The sequence below is a fragment of the Pseudomassariella vexata genome (genome assembly GCF_002105095.1).
Source record: "Pseudomassariella vexata strain CBS 129021 chromosome Unknown BCR38scaffold_5, whole genome shotgun sequence".
Classification (NCBI taxonomy): Eukaryota; Fungi; Ascomycota; class Sordariomycetes; order Amphisphaeriales; family Pseudomassariaceae; genus Pseudomassariella; species Pseudomassariella vexata.
The window spans coordinates 411,866-437,286 of NW_024467960.1; the positions used below are offsets into that span (position 1 = coordinate 411,866).

A 25,421-nucleotide genomic window follows, 5' to 3' on the forward strand; every position below is an offset into this window, starting at 1 on the left:
CCGTCTTGCACGCTCCTTTCCTCCCATACCAATTTCTCCGCCTGTCGCCTCTGGTCTCCCACCCGCATCAATCGGCTCGACGTTATCATGTCCATCTTCACTTGGTGTACACGGCGCTCGGGAGGGCTGGCCATGATAGCTACCATCAGCTTGAGTTACTGGGTCATTTCCAAGGAAGCAGCTGCGTCGCGGTTTGGCTACAAGTATATGCAGCAGGACACGCTGAGTGCTGTCTCCGCGTCTTCAGCGGGTGCTGGGCTATGGACCGTCTTCTTCGCCTATTACTGCCTACTAATCCACGTATTGGTCGCCATATTCCCTCTGCGTGCCTGCTGGTCAATCTTTGACATCACGCGGAGCTTGAAGAAGACTGCGCGAAACAAAGCTCTCCGGGACATCAAGCTATCTCATCGTCGTCGTGGCTCTTCGACTTCGCTTTCCAGCTCTGAGACTTTGACGTCGTCCCGCGATGCATCGACACCTTCGTCAATCTCTGGCAGCGAAGCCGGTGACTTAGAACCCGAATTCTACACTGACGGCGACATCGATCTCGACAGCCGCCTGATCCACGCTATCGTCATCCCCAACTACAAGGAGGAGGTTGATACGCTAAGGGAGACTCTTGAGGTTCTGGCCTCGCATCCTCAGGCGCGGTCCACTTACGATGTGAGTTGCAACGATTTCTTCGACGGTACTTAGCAGATCGACCGTCACACGCAAAACTTTCTGCTCTTGCGCTTGTCGGCTAGTCGCGTGACGGCAGGAAGCTATTCCGCGACAAAACTCAATGCATGAGTGCTGCGAAGAACAGGCGAAACTGGATGACATGTTCGCTTCGACGAGTGCATCTCTGAGATGGTAAAAAAATTCTTGCTGACCACAGACAACATTAGATTTATCTCGCTATGGAACAGCGCGAGCACAATGTCGAGCTGAAGGCCATGAATCTCATTCAGGAATTCGTTAAGAAGTTCCGCTCAATTGACTTCACTCTCCACCCCTCCGACATCCCCGGCGAGTCTCCTGGCAAGGGCAGCAATGCCGCTTGGGCAGCGCGCAAGCTCAGCGAGAGGTATTCCATTGGAATGAGGAAGGATGTGATTATTACAGGAATCGATGGTACGTGCTCTTGATCTGCAGCGTCATAATCGCATTGCGGCTTTCTCCCTGATGAAGCGTCGGATCTGTTGCCATCAACATTTCCAATGCCTGCACTATTCCATGGTTTGACGGGTCGACATGAACGTATTGCTGACATTTGCTGCAACTCATATAGCCGATAGTCATCTGTCGTCCAACTACTTCGCGCTGCTTACCAGCATGCACCTGGCCTACCCCGAGACTGCTACCACGACCCTATACTCCGCCCCGATTATTTTTGACCGCAATGCCCACAATGTCCCGGCCATCGTCCGAGTTGCCGATATCCTATGGTGTGCGGCTGGTATGTCTGGCTTATACAGTGGCTCGACCATCGCTCCTCCTACTTCTGTCTACTCGTTGCCTCTCCAACTAGTCGACAGAGTTGGGGGTTGGGACTGTGACTCCGAAGCCATTGGCGAGGATCTGCACATGTATCTGAAGTGTTTCTTCGCGCTCAATGGCAACCTAACTGTGAGGACCGTACTTAGCCCGGTCAGTCAAAGCAACGTCAAGGGTAATGGCGGCAACGGCATCCATGGGATCTACAACGATATGCACGCTCGGTACAAGCAGGCTCTCCGGCATATGTGGGGTGCTCTAGATTCCGGATTTGCCATGCGAAAGACGGCCGAATTGTGGCAAGAGAGAAAACACACATCGAGAGCTTTCCGACCTCTGCACGTCACCTTGAACCAGCCCTCCGATACTTACATTCCCCAGGTGGATGGATTGAACCCCGAGGAAACTCTTGAGAGTGGCATATTCTCCGACGTAACGACCGACACCCTGAAGGAGCCAAATTGGGAACGACTTTTCTACCTTGGACACCGTCTTTTCGAAGCCCACTTTTTACCCGTGCAGACTACCATTTTGGTTGTTGCATCGACCCTCTACGTCTGGGTCACCGAAGGTACAGCTGACCCGCACAATGTACACTGGATCTTCGGTATCTGCAACATCCTGCGAACGGCTGGTTTCATGCAAATTGCATTTTACCTCTTCTTATACGAAAGCTTCCATCGTATCAACGCTGCCAACCGCGAGCGAGAGATGAATGATGCCGGCCTGGCCAAGGGCATGTGTTTCTCCCATCGCAACGTCAAGAAGAACTTCATCGACTACGTCATGGTTCCGCTGGTCGCGCCGTTGTATGGATCGTTCCCCGGCGCACATGCTCAGATCTCCCATTTCTGGACGTTAGATTTGGTATATACCGTCAGCAAAAAGGTGACGAGGCAAAGAGCGAAGTCATTATCAGCAGATACGATGGCATAGAAGCCTGCAGTTGTATGAAATTTTGTGTATCCTTCGTATGGACCGACTTCTGGCAGAAGGCCGGATCCGACTCCTTTTGTTCGATTCTCCGCAAACCGTTTGAAGACCGACAGGCAACTCTATTCGACTTTTTTGAGAACAGCTCCGAGAAGCGTTTGTACATAGAGGACTTGACGTTGATATGCATGGCATGGCATCGGCATTGGCATTCTAGATACCGGGGTAAACTTGTCTGGGCCCAACGGAGTTCTCGGAGCAATTGCAGGAAAAGACATGATGACTTCTTTCCTGCCGGCACTCGTTTAAGCGGCAAAGATGGGGCAGGGTCGACGCGAAATGGGCCAGAGGGGGCCAGAGGGGGCAGAGCAACGTCGGCTTTGACGAACAGAATTCGAAAGACCTGTTTGTCCGGCTGGGGGCAAGGGCTAGCCCGGCGGGGACAGAGAGGCGGGTTTACGATCGAAACGACAAAACCCAGCTAATAACGCAACCTAGCCCGATAATATCTAATACTGTACATAGAGACGATGAGAGACACTCGAGATGGGGCTGGAGATGAAGTATTGACAGCTTGGAGTCGAGGGAGGGAGTGGTAGGGGAGTGGTGGACAGGCAGTAGCGGCCAGCTTACCAAGATAAATTCTATCTTGTATTGCTCCGATATTCGATCCGAGGGTAGCCCTTGTGTACCTGAGGAACGTGTTTGATACCATGAATTAAATGCTGTGAGGTATTAATGATGCATCCCAATTTTCTGCTATGTGGCTTTGATTGTGAAACGTTCACAAGGTGTTGTAGTAGTGAGTGACCCTTAATAGCTCTTCGTACAGAGCGCCCCCTCTTCTTATTTCCCACCAAAACCCACCTACTTCCAGATGCTCTTATTAATTGTATAAAATTCTAAATCATAGTTAAAAGGTTTTATGTTGATTTATTACCTAGTTTAGCGATGTTATACTTAACGTGGTTTACTATGAAGTGTAACGAAACCTATAATAGTCTAGCTGCGTAAACCACTAAAGAGTCTGTACGGGTTTGTGCTAGTAAGTCCTGCTGCGGAGTCCTTAGCAATAATATCGGGGTCTGACGTATGGAGTATAGGGCTCTGGGTAACTGAAGTATTCAAGTAGGGTAACTGGGAATAGAGTCGTCAAGGCAGTTTGCCTCACCAATGGGTTAGATTGATGCTTAGATTGATCACTGAAGTAGAGACTGCCTATCTATGAAATGCCTGGGATTCCTGTCCCTTATATATCCATCTCTCCTTCACTGATCCTGTTGGATCATTTGGATCGATCCATGATCCTCTCGAGCCTGGCTCGAACTGGATCTATCTCGATCCAATATATCCAGGTACCGAGGTACTTAGTCACGTGACCTTCGTTCCGTCGTTCTTCCGATACCTGGTCTCGTGATCCTAGCGAGCGTGTCCACTCTGGCCTGCCAACAGGCCTTCTTTGTTGGTCCAGGTTTAATGGTTCGTAACATAGCTATAGCAGACCCCGATAAGCAATTCGAAATCGAAACAGACGCCTCAGACTACACTATCGGCGGACAATTAGGACAACGAGATAAAAACAGCAAGCTACACCCTATAGTATTCTTCTCGAAGAAACTCCACGGTATCAAATCTGTCACGGTGAGCACAATTGAAGAGTCAAAACACTCTAATGCACTGTATTGACTTAACGATTCTCGACAAGGAAAGAAAGAGAAACTAAAACAGGCTGGCTCATATCTGAGGATCTTCAATCCCGCCTTCAGATGGCCAGTGCTCCAGTGGGTTTCGTGGCATCGTGACACCAGCCGTCACAAAATCCACGATAAAGAATTAATAGCTATTATCGAAGTATTCAAAGAATAGAAACACTACCTCAGCGGTACGACTTATCAAGTCCAAGTCTACACCGACCACAAGAACCTTACGGCATTTATGACTATGAAAGACCTAAATAAACGACAAATCAGATAGGCAGAATTCTTAACGGAATTTGCAAGGAAAGAGCCGTTGTGGCGGGCCGGTCTCAGCTGACAAGCTTAGTCGGGAGGGATTCGCCCCGATCCGGTAGAACCCCGGAACCGCCCAGCTTAAGAGGAGAACTCGTGACGCTCGCACCTAGTTTAGATTCTTCAAGAATCAGTCTTGCAATATACGCACCCATACACTGGCCTACTTCTAGCTACCCTTTGCACTCACTACCTGACTATTATATTGTGAGACGTGTGGTATCCTCGTTACACTCTTCTTATATGGTATTATTCTGATTTATTACCTAGTTTAGTAATTTTATATATTATATCTTTTTTATCTAGGTTAGAAGCTAAGGCTATTAATATAAACCATTTCTTATAAGCTAGGTTACCTATGACTCTAAAGTAATGCAAGTTTAGGATTCTAGTAAAGCATGCGTAGATTAGGTTTATAACGTATAATTAGCTAAACGCTATGTGTAGAGTCTCTTTGTGTAATTATCCGATCTCGTTTAATAACGTATTCGTAAACTAGGGTTGGGAAAGAGGGGTAGTACGGGGACTTACTGAAGGGTCACTGTATCTACTCGACTAAGCAGGAAATGGAGAACACATTTGAGGCTATTTGTTTTGGGTTCGTAGCTGAATTTCCACCCTTGCGCCACACGTACGGATCGGATGAAGGATCTCGGAGACGGCATAAATATTAATTCGACGGACCGTGCTCCTCGTAAGTTTTGGTTGAAAGGATGGACACAACACGTCTGGTATGACTGTACATGATCTAGTGCTCCGAGACACCTCGGGGTTCTAAGCCACTTCTAGCCAATCGCATTACAAGCTTGCTGAACCATCTAGGCGCCTTTCTCGCCTATTGCCGACCTCGAGTATTATGATGACCACCTATGTTAGGTCCGAGGAGACATGGAAGTACAGGCAGCTAGTTCCCTGGGCATTCGGCAAACCTAGAATCACGTCGTTAGCTGGCTAGAGGATACCAGGCTGAGGGCTGAGGCTGTCGAATATAAAAGCCAGCCATATCATTTGGATTCATCCCTATCCACTCTCATCAACACAGAAATCAGGTGTTTAGAACCGATCTGGTCACTTCCGAACTATAGACTCCAGGCATTTTGACTCAGCCCAATCATTTCCCACAACCCAACTCAGATCATCAAGATGGGTAAAGAAAGCGTCGTCCGCATCGGTGTCTTCATCCCCGGCGAATGCCAACTGCTGGACCAAGCTTGTGTCGACATATTCGGCGGCATGTCGCACGAATACCTATCCCTGCTGGCCGGCATGATGCCGCAAGCCGTCATAGACTTAGCGCCTTCGGTCAAGATCCATTATATCGGGTCCGTCAAAGCAGGAGAGCCCATTCCGCTCACCTCAAGCCAGCGCATCCTCGCCACCAACCACTACAACGACCCCGAGGTCGCTCCTGGCAAGCTCGACATTGTGATTGTCCCCGGCCCAGACCCCACAGCGGAGTTCGAGCAGGGATGCCTCAAGTGGCTGCGCGAGCAGGGCGAGACCCAGACCACTGACATCTTGAGCGTCTGCACTGGCATTATGCTCTGTGGCGAGGCCGAACTCCTCAATGGGAAAATGGTCTGTGGGCCTAGGGGCATGCAAGATATGATAGTGGCCAGGTATGGCAAGCACATTGTGCAGAAGGGGGAGGAGCTGCGATGGGTGCAGGACGGCAATTTTTGGTCCAGTGGTGAGTACTTACGTCCTCAGCTAGCTGACTCATGCCCGTGGCATGCTGATATTGATGTTTGACTACTTAGGTGGCGTGACCAATGGCAATGATCTTGTGTCCGCCTATGCGCGCCAGTCCAAGTACTTCCCCAAGCCGCTGGTCGAGCTCGTCCTCGAGATGTTCGATGTTGAGGATCGCCCTCAGCAGTACGGAAAAGGTCAGTCAGCGTTCCTGTTTACCACGGGATTTAATTTGTTTCGGGCTTGGCTGACTATTTTGTGATCAAAGAGTTGAGAGCCCCTGAGTTGATTGCTGAGATTGTAAGCCAGGCGGCTTGAGGATGGGATTGAGATATTTCCAGTCATTACAAGGTGGAGTGCTTTGCCAAAGAGATTTTGATGCTGCGTGGTGGAAGTTTTGAAGATAGTATAGGAGAAATTTGCCAAATTGCTGTTGTCGATGTCTAGGAAGCTGCATTGATGGTACTTACAAACTGAAGTGCGGTCCAAGCATCTTAAGTAACCACATTAAGCACTTAGTATTTGATATGAAATGGTATTCTCCATGTAGATTCACTGTGTTATAATTGTCTTGACTCGCATCCCAGACCAGAAAACTCACCCGTAGTTACGTAGATTGTTTATACCAAGTACAATGGATAGAGATAGCTGGAGTAGAAATAGTTTTGTCAAGAGCCTGCATTTCACCAGACATGGTCTCCTGATTCTTTGACAAAGTTAAAAGGATCCGTTGTGTTTAAGACACTCTTGCGTTATAGAGCCTCACTGTTAAATCTGTCTCATGTGTCGTCATATCAAGGGCTCCACTGACTGATCCACCAGTTCTGCATGAAAAGCCATAAGAGTAAACAAAACGACAACACTCGACCACAAGCAATATGCAGGTTGAGAACAAGAGAGAAGAGCAAGTGGTATGCTGACAGGAGTGACAATTCCAAAGTACAATAATATATTAAAACTTCCGAGCTGGAGTGAATCTGCTCACACCGACTTGTTCATTCTTGCAAGGTAACAGCTCTTAATAGTTGATGCAGTTGGCTAGCCGTTGCTAGTTACAAGGGTCTTCCGGGAGCCCGATAAGCCCGGTTTAGTGCTAGTACCACCTTATCTGCAGCGGTGTGGGGTGTCTCGGCGGGCAGAATACAAAAATTTCGAGATCAACTGGCCTAGCTCCAACTTTTTTTCCCTGTCTCGACGAGAGGCTGCAGAAAATTTCAGACTTACAGGACAGCACCTTTCCACTGTCTTTTTCCCATTGTCCAGAGTCAATCGCAAACTCATCGCAGAGCAAAGGATCTTCACGTCAACTTTTAATACTCTCATCCCGCATCCTTGATTCTATTCGTAATTCCCCTCGTTATCGTCTCACCACATTCACAATGTCGATGCTGCCTGTTGCCCTGTATGGCCTGGAGGTGCCTCCAGGCGGAATCTTGATTCCTGCCATGCAGGAGGACAGCTTCCCCGATGCTGCTGTAAGTAATCATGCCCAGTCTCCATATTCCTACCCATGGGAATTCATTTCTGCTCGTCCATGCACGCCTCGCCTTGCAAGAGCGTTGTGATGTCATGACTTCACTGCAGCATTGAGACCAGGTAGCTAATGCAATGCGCAGTTCCGCATCACCATGGCTGCTCTCGACCCCACGGCTACACCGGAAGCCGATGAGGAGGGAAACATCCCCGCCGTCCCCCGTGCCACTCTAAAGCTCGTGCGCCAGAGATCTCCCGATCTTGACGATGAGCTCGATGACGAGTACCTCCAGCAGCTCATGGGCGGCGGCTCTGACTCGTCTGACGACGATGATGAGGACGAAGAAGAGGAAGAGGAAGCCAATGGCGGCCCCAGCGACCCTTCTAAATCCAAGAAGGCCAAGCAGGCAGCTGCTCTCAAGAAGCTCATTGCAGCCGCCAAGGCTGAGGATTCGGACGAGGAGATGGCTGACGGCGCAGAGACCAACGGCAAGCCCAAGAAGAAGGGCAAGGAGCCCGCCACCTCGAGCGATGATGATGATGATGACGAGAGTGAAGACTCCGAGGAACTCGACATGGAAGACTTCGTCGTGTGCACTCTTGACACCGAGCGTGTAAGTTTTCCAAGTCCTATTGCATTAGCACAAAGTCCTAATATAAAGCGCGTAGAACTACCAACAAACGCTTGACATCACCATCGGCCCCAACGAGAAGGTCTTCTTCGTTGTGATTGGTACCCATACCATCCACCTTACGGGTAACTATGTTATCGATGCCGATGAGGCGCCCGATTCGGACAAGGACTCTGAGTATGACTCGGAAAACGACTTCCCTGAGGCTCTCGAGGAGATGTACGGTCAAGGCTCAGAGTCCGAGGATGATCTCGACGGCCTGGAGGACCCCCGGATCAAGGAAATTGAGTCCGATGAGGAGGTCCCGAAGCTGGTGGAAGGCAAAAAGGGCAAGAACAAGCGGCCGGCCGAGGATGCGACCGAGGGTCTCGACGCCATGATTGCCAAGGCTGACGCTGCTGGCGAGACTAAGCTCACCAAGAAACAGCAGAAGAAGCTGAAGAACAACAAGGGCGAGCCTGTTGTTGTCGATGAGAAGAGCCCCAAGGCCGACAAGAAGGTCCAGTTCGCCAAGAACCTGGAGCAAGGTCCTACTGGTCCCGCCGCCAAGGGGGCATCGCTCGGTGTCAAGGTTGTGCAAGATGTCACCATCGACGACCGCAAGCTTGGTAGCGGCCGAACTGTGAAGAAGGGCGACAAGGTCGGCGTTCGATACATTGGCAAGCTACAGGATGGCAAGGTCTTTGACTGTGAGTTCTCAATTCCTCGTCCTAACTTAATTGCTAGGCACTAATATTTAAACAGCCAACAAGAAGGGCAAGCCGTTCAGCTTCTCTGCTGGTACTGGCCAAGTCATCAAGGGCTGGGACATCGGTATCCAGGGCATGGCCGTTGGCGGCGAGCGTCGCTTGACGATTCCCGCCAAGCTTGCCTATGGCAGCAAGAGCCAACCTGGCATCCCGGCCAATTCGACGCTGACGTTCGACATCAAGTTGTTGGAAATTAAGTAATAAACCAACCCCCCACCTTGTATGACTGCCCGACCCAATGGGCCAACGACCTGATTTCCCTCAACTCTCCCTCTACTCTTTCCTGCAGATACCACTCCGGCTGTAATTTATCGGTTTCATTGTCACGCCGTCCCCGACTCTCTGGACATAATCTGAAGGATGTCCATTGTTTTTTCATAGATACCTCTTGCGCTGTGAGGTCTCCGACCTGCGCAAGTCTGCGAGGATCCGTCTCACCCTTGGAACGGGAAGCAGACGCTGTCTCATGGGATGACGAGGTCTGCATTGCATCATAGGCGTACGAAAAAGTTGATTTCATAGTGCTTGGGCTTGGTTTTCTTGCGAATGGATTCCTTTTTATTGCTATGTTTAGGTAATTCAGATAAATCGTGATCAATAAAGCGCGTTAACGCAGTCGTTACTCCTGGCCGATACCTGTGATGGCCTAACCATTGCGTTCTTCTAAATCGACGACTCTGAGGTCGCTACCGACACATAAGGGACCAAACTTATGCAAGGGACCAAGTACGCTGGAGTAACAAGCTGCGTAGGGATGTCGTTTTTGGAAGCTACAACAGCCCGTAGGACTACTTCAGGGTCTTCACCTTCAGTGTGAATGCAGCCTCGTACCTTCTTCACACCCGGGAAGCAGCAACTCACTTGGGCAGTTTGGCAAGTACAAGTATGCTAGAAAAGGACGAGCCTGTCGCTTCTCGATAACAGGATTTTCACCTCCTGGCAAGTCCATTGCAAGTCCTGCATGGTTCTGGCTCGTCATCATCTCGAAGTTGGGCTAGGCTCAACTTCGTCTTTCCAGCATGACACGAGCCTACTTTTATCCTCTTTCGCAACCCTTACAAGGGCACAGAGGCTGAATAGAGGCTGTAGCTGTGGAAGCGATATCTGACTACCGCACGAAGTTATCCATATACTCGATTCGTTCAGAGAAATGCAAAGCTGCCATCGCTTACTTTACTCTTTCGTTGCATTTCTCATACGTCTCAACGACAATACTGCACTAGTCTTTTCAGCTACAGTTACATAATCCACTGCCGTCATGAAGCGGAAGATCTCGGGATCAGGCCATTCTGCAGCTCTGCAGCAGGTCAATGGGACTGCTGTCAACTTGGGCCAGACACTATCTTCAACATCGTTGCCTGTCTTTGCGGAACCTCCCCAAAAGGTCCGGCGGCAAGGTTCGAGAATCATGTCAGCTCTGCGCTCGTTGACCAACAGTCAGTTTTGATCGCCCCCAGTGTGGCCATCAAATTTCCAAAGGCCAATTTCTAACAGTTTACAGCATCGGGCCATTCGATGGTTGAGCGAAGCAGTCTGAGGCTATCATCACCGACACCATATGAGAAAACGGAGAAGGTTGAAAAAGCTGAAAAGGGGGCTGACCGTCAACGACTCCTCAAGCGGTTCTCGTTCCCAGCCCTTCGCTCAGCGTTCAACCCCTCTGTCACCGTTGTGCACCGCCAACCGACCAAGTCAAGGCCCTCTCTACGTTCCTTAGAAAAGGCAACTAACAATGCGTCACCCACCACCAGCCCAGACTCTCAATACACACCGTCGCCAGATTCTAATAGCAACAGCAATAGTAATAGCGCCACAAACTCGAGTGGTAAGTCGTCTGGACCTACCAATGAGACAAACACCACGGCAAAGACATCGTTGGACTCCAAATTCTCCAAGCTATCTTCAAGCAAGGAAACGTACTCCGGGGAGAGAAAGTTGAAGCAAACCAGCGTCATCCGCAGGGCCCACGAGCCTGTAGTTTCCTCCAGCCCCGATTCGAGCTTAGCACCCATCGAGGAGACGGCTTTAGATCAGCTGCTGCCAACTATCCTGACAGTGGAAAAAGCTGCTGCAGCCAAGATCTATCTTGAGGCTTATTATAACAATCTCCTGTCCAAGCCCAGCCCGCGGGCCATGCGCCTTCAGTACTTAGAAGGGGAACTGTATTATAGCGATGGTTTGACGCCAGTCGAGAAAGACCTCCGGCGACGCATGTTTTACAGACAGGAGTCTGATCACCTGCGTGAGACACGGGCGTTGAAAGCCAAGAGCATTAGCTCTATGAACGGCGCGGACAACAAGCTTGCTGACAACTACGAAGTCCTGAAGATCCTGGGCAAGGGGAGTTTCGGGGTTGTCAGACTTGTACGCGAGAAATCATCCGAGGTGGTTAGCGACAACGCAAAGACGCCGACACAGAAAAAGCCTGTATACGCCATGAAGGTAATCCGCAAATCTACCATGTTGAAGACAAGCCAGGAGGGTCATTTGCGAGCTGAGAGGGACTTTCTGGTTTCTTCCGAGAACTCGAGATGGTACGTCCTCCCCATCCAAGCATCCAAGTTGTACGACCGGGCCATGGTGTGTGGTACTAATAATGGAGGCGAACAGGATTGTACCACTCATCGCCAGTTTCCAAGACGCGGCTAATCTCTATCTTGTCATGGAGTATATGCCCGGTGGCGACTTTCTGGGGTTCCTCATCCGCGAGAATATTCTCAACGAGCCCGTCGCCAAGTTCTATATCGCCGAGATGATACTTTGCATCGAGGAAGCCCACTCGCTACGCTGCATCCACCGTGACATCAAGCCAGACAACTTTCTCGTGTCAGCAACAGGCCACCTGAAGATCTCGGATTTCGGCTTGGCTTTTGACGGCCATTGGTCCCATGACACAAGTTATTACCATACTCACCGATACAGCCTTGTCCACAAGCTGGGCCTGTCGATAGATGGCGACACCCAAGACCGTCAAGAGGGTTCCGAGGGGACACTCAAGTGGATTCAGAACGTGGCCGAAGCGATGCGGAAGCACGAACGCAGACTCCCTCAAGACGGACACCTGAGCGATGTGCGGCAGCAGGAACCCCTGCTCAATTGGCGCAATCGTTGCGGCAACCGTGCTGCCGCCCGATCCGTCGTAGGCACAAGCCAGTACATGGCACCCGAAGTCATCCGTGAGGGTGACTATGATGCCCGATGCGACTAGTGGAGTCTGGGCATCATCCTGTACGAGTGCCTATACGGACATACGCCCTTTCTGTCGGAGGATGGTGGCCGTCAGGAGACCAAGCGGAACATTGTGAATCATAGGTCGACATTCGGCTTCCCCGCGAGACCGCTCATCACACGTCGCTGTATGGACCTCATATCCCAGCTGGTCCAAGACAAGGAAACCCGACTCTGCTCCAAGCGTTACCAAGTGCGGGACTCGATGTCACAGTCTGGACCTTCAAGACACGCTCATCATCGCGACTGGGCTGGACGCTCCGTCTACCCCCACGACGCCGAGGATATAAAGGCGCACAAGTGGTTCCGCGATATGGCTTGGGACCACCTGCACCTGATCAATCCCCCTTTCGTACCCCAGATCTCGAGTCTCGAAGACACACACTACTTTGAAGAAGACGAGCCTATCTCCGACTGGTCCGAATCATTGCCCGACACCAGCTCCGAAGAAGCTCCTTCAGACGGCACAAACGACGGCCCCGTCCCCGTCCCCAACCCTCTGCATATCCCCACCTTACCATCATCGACAAGTGCAACCCGAACTACTCCCTTGCAACCCAGCAGGCGCAATGCGGCGCGACTAGCCGCCGCAAGGGCAGAGCTCCGCACGTACCCGTCCCAGACGCGAGCGCTGCTCTCGCAGTTCGTGGCCACGCCTTACGACAGTAATAGGCTGAAGCGCATCAACCGTGAGATCGAACAGCTGTCGGCATCGCCGCAAGAGACGGAGCGAATGAAGAACTTTGTCCGCACCTTTGGCCGCAGGGAGAAGAAGAGGCCAAGGGACAGGCTGTTAAGGGATCGCTCGACTAAAGGGGTGGTGCTTGAGGTGAGGAAGCAGAGCGCGTTCTTGGGGTACACGTATAAAAGGATTAAGCTGTGGGACGGAGCTGCGGCGTTGCAGGAGGGGGGAATTGACGGGGGGATAAGGGGTGTTGGGGAGAGGACGAGCATTACCGCTTATAGGGCTTGGTATGAGGGAAGGGGGAGTGGGTAGTTGGTAGGGGTTATCGTAAAAGGACGCTCAAAGCTCAAAGGGGTATGAGAGGGGGCGGGGGTGGGGCGAAGTCGGGTTGCAAGAGACAGAATGGATGGGTGTATTCTGGACCCGAAGATGGTCCAATAATCATGGAGGGAGAAGAGTAAATATCATTAGGGGGTATTCATTGTCTCGCAGACCTATACACCATCATTAATACGCGAACCCGAACTCGTCTGATTTACAAAAGTTCGTACTGTTTCCAACACGACACCCGTCAACTCTACACATTAACTTCGATCTCATTCTTCGACGCATTATCTCGTTTCATTCCTTCTTGGCTCAGTATTCCCATTAGTGAGCGGCCATAACAGTGTATCTCACCACTTTTACCAGCTCTTCTCCTCGTCCGCCCTCATGCCACCGGCCCCACCCATACCGCTCGCAATTGCCTTGGCATTCATCATTTCCCACTCAAACTCCTTGAGCGCCCTCAACTCAGTCCCTATGAACAGCAACGAGACCAAGCCATCAATAACCCCCGCCACGAGACCCAAACTGCTCAAGAGCATGAGGATAAACGAAACGTAGGGCGGCGTGAACCAGACGCCGACCCAGCAGACAATGGTCACAACGACCCAGGTGAAGAAATGAACGCCCCGCCATCGGCGCTGGAACTTCTCGCGGACCTCGTACTTTTGAATCAGGGTCAGGATCTCGTCGTAGGTGGCTGCGGGGAGGCAAGGAACTGGAGACCGGAAGGCTTCCAGTTGGGCGGAGAAACTGAGTGCTTCGTCGGCGCTGCCGCGGCGGTGCGGCTTCTTGGGTCCCGACTCGAAAAGGTCCACAGACGAAGGGTGCGATTGCACGTCAAGAAAAGCACCGCTGTTGAGCTCAGCCTGTTGAATCGATGGCGAATCGGGGCGGGAAGCAGACCGGCCATCCCGATCCAAGTGGTTCGGCGAAGCGGTCGGGGCAACACGGTGCAGCACCAGCGTCGCCTCGACGGAGAAGTGGTCACTGAGGCTACACTGCAGTTCCGGGTGGCGATGCAGCATGGCAACGCGGGCGTCCTTGACGACCCACCCGGCCTTGACGTCTTCCTCGCCCTCGAAAGCCCCAGACGAAGCGAAGATGTAGTCGAGCCGCTTGCCGCGCTTGTCGAGCGAGTCAGGCGGGATCTCGATGGGGTCACGTCCCGGGCGGCCCAGCTGCTTCTGCTGCTTCTTGGGCCAGCGCCACGTATTATAGACGCTGTTGCTCGTCACACCGTTTTCGACGACGTTGAACTCGGCCGTGGGGATGGGGCGGCGCCGCGCCCGCTCTAGGTCGTCTTCTGCGGCACCGAGGGACGAGTCGGGGTGCAGTACGCGCCAGACGTCGCGAATGGGCGCGTGAGCGGTTAAGACGCGGTAGGTGAGGGAGAGCGGCACGTCGTTGAAGTCGCCCAGGGCGAGCACGAGGTGGCCGCGGGCGGCGGCGCCGCGGAGGAGTTTGGATAGTTCCCAGGCTTGCGACAGGCGGTGGACGTGGTACGAGTCGGTTCGGGGTGCGTGCTCGTAGATGGCGTGGGTCTAGGAAGGGAGGATGTCAGTTGAAGTGCAAGCTTGGTGTACTTCCATAAGTCATGTCCAATATTTGACTTACGTGAGTGTTGAACACCTCCACCACATCCCTCGGCCGATTTCCATAACGAACCCGCGCGCATCCAATGCCCTTGCCCACAAACCAATCGCCTCTCCAGAACGCTGTAGGACGCCCATTAAGCGGATACCTGTGCATGCTGCTCTCCTCGATGGGCCATCGCGACAGGATCGCCAGCCCGCCGCCGAATGCCCCGCTGTGATAGAACTTGCCGTACGGCAACACGAACCGCGTCTCCCGCCGGATTGACTGGTAGTCCTCCTGCGTCCAGCATTCCTGTAGCGCTACGATATGCGGCGACTCGCCATTGCTGAATGAGGTTGCCGCTAGGGCGCGCCCGATGGCCGTGAGCCGTGCTGACCGTTGCGCTGAAATGTGGAGTAGGCCCCAGCAGTTGAGCGTGATGACGTTGATCTCTTTCAGTTCTTCGGGGAGCGAGTCTACCATCGCGGCTTGCCCGAGCTGTTTATAGCTCGAGTGCAGGCAACTTGAGCTGGTAGTGATTTGTGATGGTTAGTGAGCAGTACTAGGAGGTTGCTTCCGAAACATGCGATGACGATGTGTTTCCAGCTTCAAAGAATCAAGTTTGAGAAAACGCGGGATATCAAGCATGCCCTCAACAGTCAAATGAACTACGTTGCAACCTGGTAATATATCATAAACGGCAAGGAAGGGGTCATAGCAGCTTCATTATGACCCGGTTACTCAAAATGGACTTTATCCCCTGGCTTTAACTTTCGATAACGCAGCATGCCTGGATGTGCATGCAGCTCTAGATGAGTTCTTGACCAATTCGGTCAGATTCGAGCCAAGTTTGAGCCTCGCTGGGTCCTTTCTTCCAGGAGCATTGCTTGTCATAAGATTGCGAAGGGCGTGACGGCGTAGATCGCACAGCGAGCTAAGAGCAGATACTCGTGATGAGCCAGCCAGCCTCAGCCGGATTGCCGGATTCTGATAGTCCCGCGAATACAGTGGTCTGTGGAGGCACTCGAAGGTGACGAGAAGATTTTGTTATCCAGCGAAAACCGTTGCACCGATGCTACGAGAACAAAGACGGTTGTGGTTACGGTGAGACATTGGGACAGTCGTGCTGCATTTCGAAATTTGACCACGAGACGTGATGAAGTGCAGCATTTTCAAGCAGCTTCATCTCCGACGTTGGCTTTAAGTCTTGGCGGAGCTGATCTTTACCCGCATCTGTCGAAGCGACGGGGAGCTGCCGAATTTGGGTGCCCCGCTACCCACGTTGCCCCACTCCAGGATTTCAGCCTATCCTGGTCCCCTGAAGCTCTCAGCCTCGTCGCAACTTGACTACTCCACACCAAGGCTACGCCTCGAACCTCGGGTTTTGCGATCGCGACGAGCAAGACGAGCAAACAACGCAATAGCGATCAACAGACCATTACCCAGAACCCAAGCTCGTATCGATTGAGACCATCTCGTTTCATATTGATTTGCGTGGCTAGAGACGAATCCTTGCCCCTTTCCCATCTTGGCCCAGTCAACAACCGGCCGCCCCTCCCCGTTTTCGTTCACCTAGTCGTCAGTTCGGAGCCAATGCAGTACCGAAAGCAGGCAATCGCCCCAGACTTCACCTCAGTATCGGCATCATGTCAGCCCTGGAATCGTCAGATATCGCGGCTGTCCCCGACCCGCCTGCCAAGCGCCGCAAGCTCCTCGACGACAGCGCCGATTCGACGCCCCGCTACGACACACCAGAGGAGCCAGACAAAAAGCAACATCTGCGGGTATCCATCCGCGAGAAGCCCCTAGAAAGCCGCTCCGCCAGCGTGAGTCGTAGTCCCGATCGCCGCAAGACCGATTACTCCTCCACCGACCACTCGTCGTTGCGCAGTCGGAGTCGGTCTCGGACGAGTTCAAGGTCACGTTTAGACTCGAGGTCCCGGTCAAGATCTCGATCACATTCGCGGTCTTCCTCCCGCTCCCGTTCTCCCAGGTCCGCTGAGCCAGCATCTTTTCACACACCCCACCAGCATGAGCCCTCTCTGCCCCCACCAAGGGAGCCGACACGGCCCGACTATCAGACGCGACTTGTGATGGGTGGCCACCAGAAAGCAATCGCTCAAGTGCGCATATCTCCCGACGGAAGGTGGATAGCCTCGGCATCTGCAGACGGTACCATAAAGCTTTGGGAGGCATCAACAGGACGGAATTTGGAGACATTAGTTGGGCACATGGCCGGTGTGTCGGCTGTCGCATGGTCGCCGGACTCAACGACTCTGGCGTCTGGCTCCGATGATAAGGCGATCCGACTTTGGAATCGGGTGACTGGGAAACCAGCTACAAAAAAACCATTATGGGGGCATCACAATTACGTCTACTCTCTTGCCTTCTCCCCGAAAGGCAACATATTGGCAAGCGGAAGCTACGATGAGGCTGTATTCCTCTGGGATGTAAGAGCGGGGAGACTGATGAGGAGTCTGCCGGCGCATAGTGATCCCGTCAGCGGCATCGACTTCTCAAGCGACGGGACCTTGGTGGTCAGTTCTAGCACTGATGGTTTGACGTGAGGATCCCCTTTACACATCCTGTACCATACAGACTCCCCAAACAGTTCGTCTCTAACGCTACATGTTTCTAGGCGCATATGGGACACTTCAACCGGCCAATGTCTCCGCACCATGGTCCACGAAGACAACCCCGCCGTGACCTCCGTCTGCTTCGCGCCCAATGGCCGCTACATCCTCACCTTCAGCATGGACTCCTGCCTCCGCCTGTGGGACTACGTCTCGGGAAGTGTCAAGAAGACATACCAAGGACACGAAAATTCCGCCTTCAGCATAGGCGGCTGCTTTGTTGTCGTCGACGGCGAGGCTTTCGTCGCCGCTGCCAGCGAAAACGGCGATATCGTGCTTTGGGATGTCAAGAGCAAGGAGATTGTGCAGCGTATCAAGAAGGCGCATGATGGCGTCTGTTTCTGGGTCGATGCCAAGGGGGACACTATGGTGAGCTGCGGGAAGGACGGGAAGATCAAGCTGTACAAACATCGTGGGCCCAAGACGGAGGAGCTGCCAGTTACGGGGATCGCGCCGGAAGTCGCCGCATCGGAGGACGAGGGTGTGATGCCTGTGGTGGAGCCGGCTACATCTCCAGTTGAGATAAAAAAAGAAGAATGAGAGAGTCTGGGGCGACCTGGCATTTTGTTGAGATGAGCAGATACAAAACAGAAGCTGCATTTCTCTCAGTTTTTGCAACGTGACATTGGCGTGTCAATGTAGCTGGTAACGTGACTTTCAAGTACGATTGGCCCGAACCAGATGTGCCTTACGTCCTCCTATGGGCATGTCTAACGTGCTCTTTCACCTTAAGCTAATAGTGCCCTCATATGATGCAGTGAATCAATAAAGTACAATAAAGTAATAATACACTGCCAAGGGTGCCTAAGTTAATTCCGGGTATTTGAGCCATGCCATATACATCAGGGGTGAGCGAGAGATAATAACCTCACTACCCTCACTACATCATGAACTTCAGTCCCGGAGCTGCGAAGCGTAAAGTGCTGTTTGGTGTATTCACAATTACTAACCACAAACCTACAAAGACAACCAACCTTGTAACGTCATCTGGCCGTCCTGTGTGTCCCCAGCCAGCTGGCAAAGTAGACCCACCCATCCAAGTATCAGTACTTATGTATGTAAGAGAGAAAGCATAAAAAGCTGCCTATGTATGTACGACAGAAGGCAACTATATAGTCTCCCACCCGCCATTATTAATGTCCGCCTCGAGCTTCCTGCTGATGAAGCTCGGCACGCCATGACTGAGCCACATGCTGCGCACCATGGAGTCGTACCGCCGCTGGTTAAGGAACAGCTGGCGTCCGTGGCGCAGGCCCACGTCCACCTCGCCATACTTGTCGATGTAGGGGGCGTTGCTGAAGCTGCCCGAGACGCGGTGCAGGTAGAATATGGCACACTTGCGGATATTGATGAAGAGGCCGATGTTACCTTGGCATCTGTTGCAGACATGCATATTAGTATAAAATTTTGGTAAGACAGATAGGGCAACGGAAATGTTAAACTCACTTGAATAACATATGCTGCTGCGCACCCCCAATCTTCATGGTACTCGTGCTTCCTGGCAGTTCGTAGTCCATCAGACAGCACATGGTCTGGCCGCAGAATATGTCACCGCACATCAGACACACGATGGGGTCGGCAAGATCTTTGTCCGTCTTGGGGCACCGTCGCCGTGCGCACTCCTCGATCAGCATGTCGTAATTCTTAGGTAAGCCGACTAGCTCGAAGATGCCTGGGTGGCTGATCATAGCGGAGCTGGGCAGGAGGCGAGAATCACGCGAGACGTCGGCGATAACTGCCGGAGTATTGGAACCAGGCCACATGATTTGGTGCCGCACCCAACCGTGGGCGATGGCTTCGATGCGCGACGGCCAGCCGAAAGTGGGCCCAAAGGGTGTGAGGGCAGTGCACATTTCGTCGAACGCAGGGACGCGTAGGGCGGCGGTAAGCCGGGAAAGTTCATCGGCTTCTGGTGAAGTGAAGACGTGGCTGTTGAAGTCGACGCCGTAGTGGACATGGAGGAGAATTGCCGTTTTGCGCAGGAACACCAGTGCGTACTTCTGGACGAAGGCGTGGAACTTTGCAAGACTGTCCATGCAAGGTTGGTCGAAGCCAACGTTGGGCAGGTCGCTATCTGGCAGTTCGTTGAGTTCCTCGCTGTAGTTGATGCCAGCCAGGGTTATGGAATGGCAGAAAGTGGCAAAGTTGTTCATGGCGGCATCTTCAGTGTCCCGACTGACCATGTGCTCAAGCCACTTGCTGATGGGAACGTTGCGAGAGATGTGGTAGACCACCTTGACAATTTCGGCAAGATAGCATAGTCGAACAAGGCTGGTGATGTTCATATTCTGTGACATGGCCATGCCGAAGATGCTCTCGCACATGAAGATGAAGGGATCTTGACTGAGAAGCGGCGGGTACGCATCAGCAGGCCGCCGGCTGTTGTTGGTCTCCCGCCCAAAGTACTCGGAGATGAATAGTTGGCAGTGTTGGCGTTCGCTGTCCTTACGGAACTCCATGTCAATGTTGTTCTCTCCCCCAAAACGAAGACCGCCGATTGCGATATATGATGAAGTTGTTTCCGACAGAATGCGTAGTTGAATCAATGTTTGCTCTGGAATTTTTTCAATCAAAGTCATGCCGTACTCAGCTTCAATGCCTCGCTGCTGGATCTCTGTTGCGGAAACCGAGTAACCTACAGCACGAGCTAGAGCGCCACTGCCACACAGCTCGTCATCCTTCTCCTCGCCATCAATCCTGGTGTACAGCTTGTTCTTGAGAAGCGTGTCGCGCAGTCTGCGATAGACGGACAGGAGGCCCTTGTCACTTTGCTGAGCATCCGAAGGGCTTCGCGATCGTACACTGGAGTCAGGCGTCGCCATAGCCGAGAAAGAGTCACTAAAAGGGGTTCCGGTGGAGACGGATCGTGTACCACTGCCATCCCACGTGTCCATGACCAGTTGAGTTGATCCTTCAATGAGGCTGTGTGGCATCTTAGACCGAACATAAGCCGCAAATGCTTGCTGGTGCGTCGGCGGGCTAAACATTCTAGAGAGACTAGGGACATAGGTATCGGGCCTAGCATGCGTTTGTACGAAACTGTCCAGATCCGCCGGGCTTGAAAGAACGCCAGGGTATGATTCTTCTTTACCGTCCCACGTGATGGGCAAGAAGGCATTTCCGAGAGCTTTGCATAAGGGGCATACAAATTCCCTGCGTTCCAACGTCTCGGGATGGTGGCGGGCAATTTGGTGGACATGACGCCGCGACGTTGCCTCGATGTACATCTCGAAACAGCTGAAGTGCATGATGTGGCCACAGCTTACAGCCACGGGTCCTGGACGGCAGAGCTTCGAGGGGAAGCCTCTTCCAATCCCTTGCCTCTCAGCCAGAAAAGTCTCGCCGGCGGCATTCACCTTCTCGACCGTCTTTCGATTTTCGTGGGCTAAACCGAATGGTCGAATTTCGTCAGCGGATCGATCGAGGTTGACGGGTGTGTTGGCGGCCTCGCGTACGAAGTCTGCATCTTGGAGATCGGTTTGTCGTAAAATTTGACTCTCGGTGAAAAGTCCAAACGTGCCGTAGAGCCGTCCATCGTCAGTGTCCTCCTGGCAAAGGATGCAAGTGCCCCTGGGGTACTTCCAGAAATTCTTACGTTCCTCGATGGGTTTGGCCTCGTCCAGTTCTTCCAGGTCTTCATCGCCCCAGTCAATATCCCCTTGATTCTCCAGAAAGCTCTTCTGTTGCTGCTGGAACTGTGCCATGACTTTCGCCTGGCGATCAAGAGCTGCCTTCTTCTTCTTCTCGCGTTCCTCCTCCGCATTTTGGATGTCAGCAGGTGAAGCCGTATCAACCCGATCAATTGGCACACCTAGGCGTGCGTAGGCCGTGTCGAAATGTTGCGGCATCCTTTGCCGCATCCGCTTAAGGATCAACGCGACCTTGGGGTGGCAAGATTTGAGCTCTTCTCGAGCGGACATCATCTCCAGAAGGGAGACGATAGTCTTCGCAGCCGGAGCTTCCTGCATAAAATTGCTGCGAGCATGTTTCGTAAGCGCAATGTAAATGAACGAGTTCTCGGAAGCCAGGCTTCGCTCATCAGCCTTGTCCTCTGTGACAGCGATCAGTGTCAAATGCAGGACAACATGTAGCAGGGCCTCCACGCGAGTAAATGGCACGGTAGGTGTCAGCTTAGTCGCCACAAGGGGGTATAGCAAGCTGTAGTAGATGATCTGCGCAAACATGCCAGTGCCAGTGAAATCTGAAAGACCCACGAAAGGCCCCGACGGAATCACCCGCAGTTTGGGTTCATAAACGATTTCCTCAGCAGACCTGCCCGTTTTCTTCGCTAACCACTTGCGATACGCCGCTTCGGATTCTTCACGTTGATTTTTGTTATAGTGGGCAATGTACGGGTCGATTTCCTCGATGAACTGCGGTTTCAATTCAAACGTGCCGACGTCCGAGACGCCCTCAGGGGGTTTAAAGGTGGCAATTTCGTCGAGGACTTGATGAAATTCCTCCTGTTCGTGGAACTTATCCGGAAGCTTGTTGCACACCTCATTGAAAGATAGGGGTCTGAAGCAGAGCACATGGGAAATGTCCCGGCGCATCGTCATCAGCTGCATTTCGTGCTCGTCTTCCGTCGGCATCAGAGACGTACGGTCGCTCAAGAGAACGATGAGAAGATGCAACATATCCTCGATGACGTCCAGGTGCTGACCTTCGTCCTGGCCAGTTGAAGTCTGTTCAAAGAAACCTTTGATCCACTTGTCCATACCGAAGCGGTCAACGATCGAGGCAAGAACTCGGCTAGGGTTGCAGACAACCATGGCTGTTTGCAACAGGAAGATATCCCTGTGATGTGTGACATCTCTATGGAGAATGTTCTTGTAGGTCACGGCCTGATGCCGAAGACTGATGCCATTGCGAACCCACATGGTAGCTTTGATCTGAGCTAGCCATGCACACACCCGGAGGGGATAGTCAAACAATGCCGTCAGGTAGTCTTCTGGTGTATAGTCACGCCTCGGCATTGTCTTCCGGCCCATTGATCTTGGCTTCATCTTCAGCTCCTGCGCCGTGAAGCTTAGAACCGAGCCCAATTGTTGCGCCGTCATGCTCTTGCCACACTCGATGAGCCAAGATAAGGTGTAGTGGAGAGCGTGATGAAAACTGATCGGTTGCTCTTCCACCACAAATTTAACGACATCAAACTTGTTCGTCTCCCCTGCGAATTCGAAGTCGGTGAGTGTCTTGAACCGTACTTCATCCCTGATCTCAGCCTGGGTGAATCTGGTGCGATCAGCACCAATGGAATTGATAATCGCGTTCTTGGCCGTCAGTCTAATCGCTCTCGAAATGTATTGCGAGTCTTGCTCAGGTGCCTTGCGGAAGGATTCTGCGATGAGCCGGCACAGTTTGTTGATCTCGCGAGTCATCAAAGACGCACCAATCCAGCTGTCAGTCTCGTATTCCACGTGCTCACCAACAGCTCTGGTGTTGGGGCAGATGCCTTGATGTAGTTTAACCAGATCAAGAAACTGGAGGAGGTACCGCTCTTCCGTCCGCATACGCTCCTGCACATGTGGGGAGCCAAAGAGGAATCTCATGTCCACATAGAAGTGATACATACGCCGGTTTGTGACTGAACCCGTGTCAAACCCGAGAACTGCGCTTGAGGAAACTTCCCACGGGTGTCCAACCTGTCTTGACGTAAGAAACGTGTACAGAATGGCCATGAGGGTCGTCAAAAAATTGCCCCTTTCCACCACCTCAGCGGTGATAGACGGTGTCGTCAGCATCTGCAAGGAGATATTGATAATAGAATGATCGGGTTCACGGTCGGCGATGAGATAGAGTTGAGCTAGGGTGGTGTATAGTGCTGCAAATCGAAGACCAAGTATTCTCTTGAACTCGGGAATTGTGACTACGGTCGAGATGTATAGAGACCTGAGGTCGTTCCGCACTTTCTTCCACATCCTTAGGTCAAACAGAATCAGCCAGTCTAAACGAACGCGCGAGAAAACATCTTCGTAGGGTTTATCCTTTGCACGTTCCATATAAGGGGTTGGGGTCTCTACCCAATACTTCCCAGGCTTTGGTGGTGGCGTCTCGCCTGACTTAGCCAAGCCTGGAGTCTTGGGGATGTCTAGATTGACCTTTGCGTAGACGGTTGGTGCTATCAATGGCTCCGCAGTATCTGAGTCTGATGGTGTTAGGTCTCGGTCTCGGGTACCACGCCGGAGCACTGGTGGAGGGGGAGGCGGCGGAGGGTATCCTGCAATCGTTGCCTCTTCTTCCTCGAGAGCCTCACCAATAGAGCCTTGTCTCCAATCTGCCATATTGACATCTGCGCTAGCTCCAGTGCCGGCATCCACCATCATAACATCGCCGTCAACATCATCATCATCGTCGTCGTCGTCGTCATCGTCTTCCTCTCCGCTTGACGGGGTTTGGTTTCTGGCCATGTCTTCGTCGTCTGAAGTATCGTTGTCGAGGATGTCGGCTAGAGCAGCTTGGATAGTAACTTGGCCATCTGCAGCATTAACTTGGGCCCGTGCCCGCGCCAGGAGTCGAGTTTGTCTTAAAAAGTTGCGTGTCTCTAGGTTCTGAGCATGAAGTTGCTCAAGTTTCTCTTCGTCCTCAATGCCGTCCTTGCCTACAATGGCGTGCACAGCGGCACTTCCCTTTCGCCACGGTATAAGAAGCTCTTCACACACTATGAGCCGCAGTATGGTCGAGTCTGAGCCGACGCTGCATCCGGCGATATCATTGAGCCAAGCGATCATGGTTCCACACATTTCTTCCCGGAAAGTGTCTCTTGATGACCGAATTGTGACGGTTACTTTGATCTGCTCGAGTATCTTGGCGACAGAGAGGAGGCTTTCGATATCATCGCCATACATGAGTATGCTCCGTCCAATGCTGTCCGTCTCCAAAGCCCTTTGATAACCGTCTGCCAGCGAAGTCCTACAAGCACGGGCAACCTGGGTCTGGACCTCCACGACGGTGTGTTTCTCATCGTTCCAGAGCAGAACAGCCCATTCACCGGGCGACTCGGTGTCTCCGCCGCAGTAGGTTGAGTTGAGACGGGACATCTCTTCGTCTTGTTGAATGGACTCTTTGGTCTTGGGCTGTCGAAGTTGTTCAGGGGCGCAGGACACGACATCGCAGATGAAATCGATGACCCTAGCAATCGTCATGCGGATGTTGCGCGTGAGGTCTTCCGGTAGTCCCGCTACCTCTTTGCCCTTGCCCTTGGACTGGTCCTGTTCGCGTTCTGAGTGTATGGTGCAAAACATAGGGTGCTTCCATGCTTCGGGGTCCCCGCAATCGCAGCAACCACTATTGCCCGGCGATATAGAGATCCTAACCATATGACCCGTGTGGTCTGTGGCATCGAAACATTTGCTGCAAAGACAACATGTGTCATCCGTACTGCAAGTGCGACAGGCATATGATGCCTCGCCAGCCCTGAAGATGTGCCCGCATGCTTTGCCTCTGGCGGCCTCGGTGTATTCCGCGCCCTCTACCGCCCCTTGGGCTTCCCTGAGCTTCAGCGTGCCCTGTCGGGAGAGCTTGCCATCGGGAAATATCAGGCGCATGTATTCAGGCTTTCCTCCAGCAATGGACCAGAAAAGATTGTAGAGAAGGTCTCGATTGGCCGCGTCATTGTACCGGTATCCATGGCGCATGGGGAGCTCGATTAGGTGTTGGCAGAGCTGCTGCTCTTGCGTGGACATCGATGTATCCATGGTTGCATTTCATGAGCTCCGAGGAGGAAGTCATGTGAATATAGTAATGGCAGGTCGATATGATGAAAAGGTGGCGGATCGAGCGTTGAGTACTGAGGTGGTGTTCTCGATGACCTACGCACTGCGGCCTTGCGGAGGGGCGAAATAGTACGTGATTGAGATACTCGGTGACTTTAGTGACGCCTAGTGGGGGTAGGTAGGTGGGCTAAACGTCTTATGCTGATCTCAGCAGGAGCGAGTTACTTGAATGCAGACTGTCTCATGTACCTCGACGGAACAATAGAAAGTTTCAAATTCCACAGGGAA

At 52.4% G+C, this 25,421-nt stretch overlaps 8 protein-coding genes across 8 annotated transcripts; 6 read left to right on the top strand and 2 right to left on the bottom strand.

The window, feature by feature from the left end:
* Positions 1–87: 87 nt before the first annotated feature.
* Positions 88–2,418, top strand: BCR38DRAFT_338574 (glycosyl transferase family group 2-domain-containing protein; the record flags this gene model as incomplete). Its single annotated transcript, XM_040855627.1, has 3 exons — positions 88–666; positions 894–1,119; positions 1,277–2,418. 3 exons carry the CDS (start codon positions 88–90, stop codon positions 2,416–2,418), a joined length of 1,947 nt encoding a protein of 648 aa, XP_040716833.1.
* On the top strand, positions 2,176–2,979 carry BCR38DRAFT_168033 (uncharacterized protein). The gene has a single exon (XM_040853827.1). The coding sequence runs from the start codon at positions 2,433–2,435 to the stop codon at positions 2,898–2,900; it is 468 nt and encodes a 155-aa protein (XP_040716834.1). The 5' UTR covers positions 2,176–2,432; the 3' UTR covers positions 2,901–2,979.
* A 2,588-nt stretch (positions 2,980–5,567) lies between these two features.
* Positions 5,568–6,378, top strand: BCR38DRAFT_456559 (ThiJ/PfpI family protein; the record flags this gene model as incomplete). The annotated part of the gene is made up of 2 exons (XM_040861930.1): positions 5,568–6,114; positions 6,185–6,378. 2 exons carry the CDS (start codon positions 5,568–5,570, stop codon positions 6,376–6,378), a joined length of 741 nt encoding a protein of 246 aa, XP_040716835.1.
* A 1,123-nt stretch (positions 6,379–7,501) lies between these two features.
* Positions 7,502–9,171, top strand: BCR38DRAFT_339975 (uncharacterized protein; the record flags this gene model as incomplete). Its single annotated transcript, XM_040855740.1, has 4 exons — positions 7,502–7,591; positions 7,733–8,203; positions 8,259–8,910; positions 8,966–9,171. The coding sequence occupies 4 exons, from the start codon at positions 7,502–7,504 to the stop codon at positions 9,169–9,171; spliced, it is 1,419 nt and encodes a 472-aa protein (XP_040716836.1).
* Positions 9,172–11,090: 1,919 nt separating this feature from the next.
* On the top strand, positions 11,091–12,234 carry BCR38DRAFT_428621 (kinase-like domain-containing protein). The gene has a single exon (XM_040859906.1). The coding sequence runs from the start codon at positions 11,567–11,569 to the stop codon at positions 12,176–12,178; it is 612 nt and encodes a 203-aa protein (XP_040716837.1). The 5' UTR covers positions 11,091–11,566; the 3' UTR covers positions 12,179–12,234.
* A 1,380-nt stretch (positions 12,235–13,614) lies between these two features.
* On the bottom strand, positions 13,615–15,238 carry BCR38DRAFT_312231 (DNase I-like protein; the record flags this gene model as incomplete). The annotated part of the gene is made up of 2 exons (XM_040854663.1): positions 13,615–14,751; positions 14,825–15,238. Coding segments are annotated over 2 exons (1,551 nt in total), but the record flags the coding sequence as incomplete, so codon positions are not given.
* A 904-nt stretch (positions 15,239–16,142) lies between these two features.
* On the top strand, positions 16,143–18,048 carry BCR38DRAFT_428625 (WD40-repeat-containing domain protein). The gene is made up of 2 exons (XM_040859907.1): positions 16,143–17,348; positions 17,424–18,048. Exons 1-2 carry the CDS (start codon positions 16,432–16,434, stop codon positions 17,956–17,958), a joined length of 1,452 nt encoding a protein of 483 aa, XP_040716839.1. The 5' UTR covers positions 16,143–16,431; the 3' UTR covers positions 17,959–18,048.
* Positions 18,049–18,526: 478 nt separating this feature from the next.
* Positions 18,527–25,115, bottom strand: BCR38DRAFT_340296 (uncharacterized protein; the record flags this gene model as incomplete). The annotated part of the gene is made up of 2 exons (XM_040855775.1): positions 18,527–18,794; positions 18,865–25,115. 2 exons carry the CDS (start codon positions 25,113–25,115, stop codon positions 18,527–18,529), a joined length of 6,519 nt encoding a protein of 2,172 aa, XP_040716840.1.
* Between the last annotated feature and the right edge of the window lie 306 nt (positions 25,116–25,421).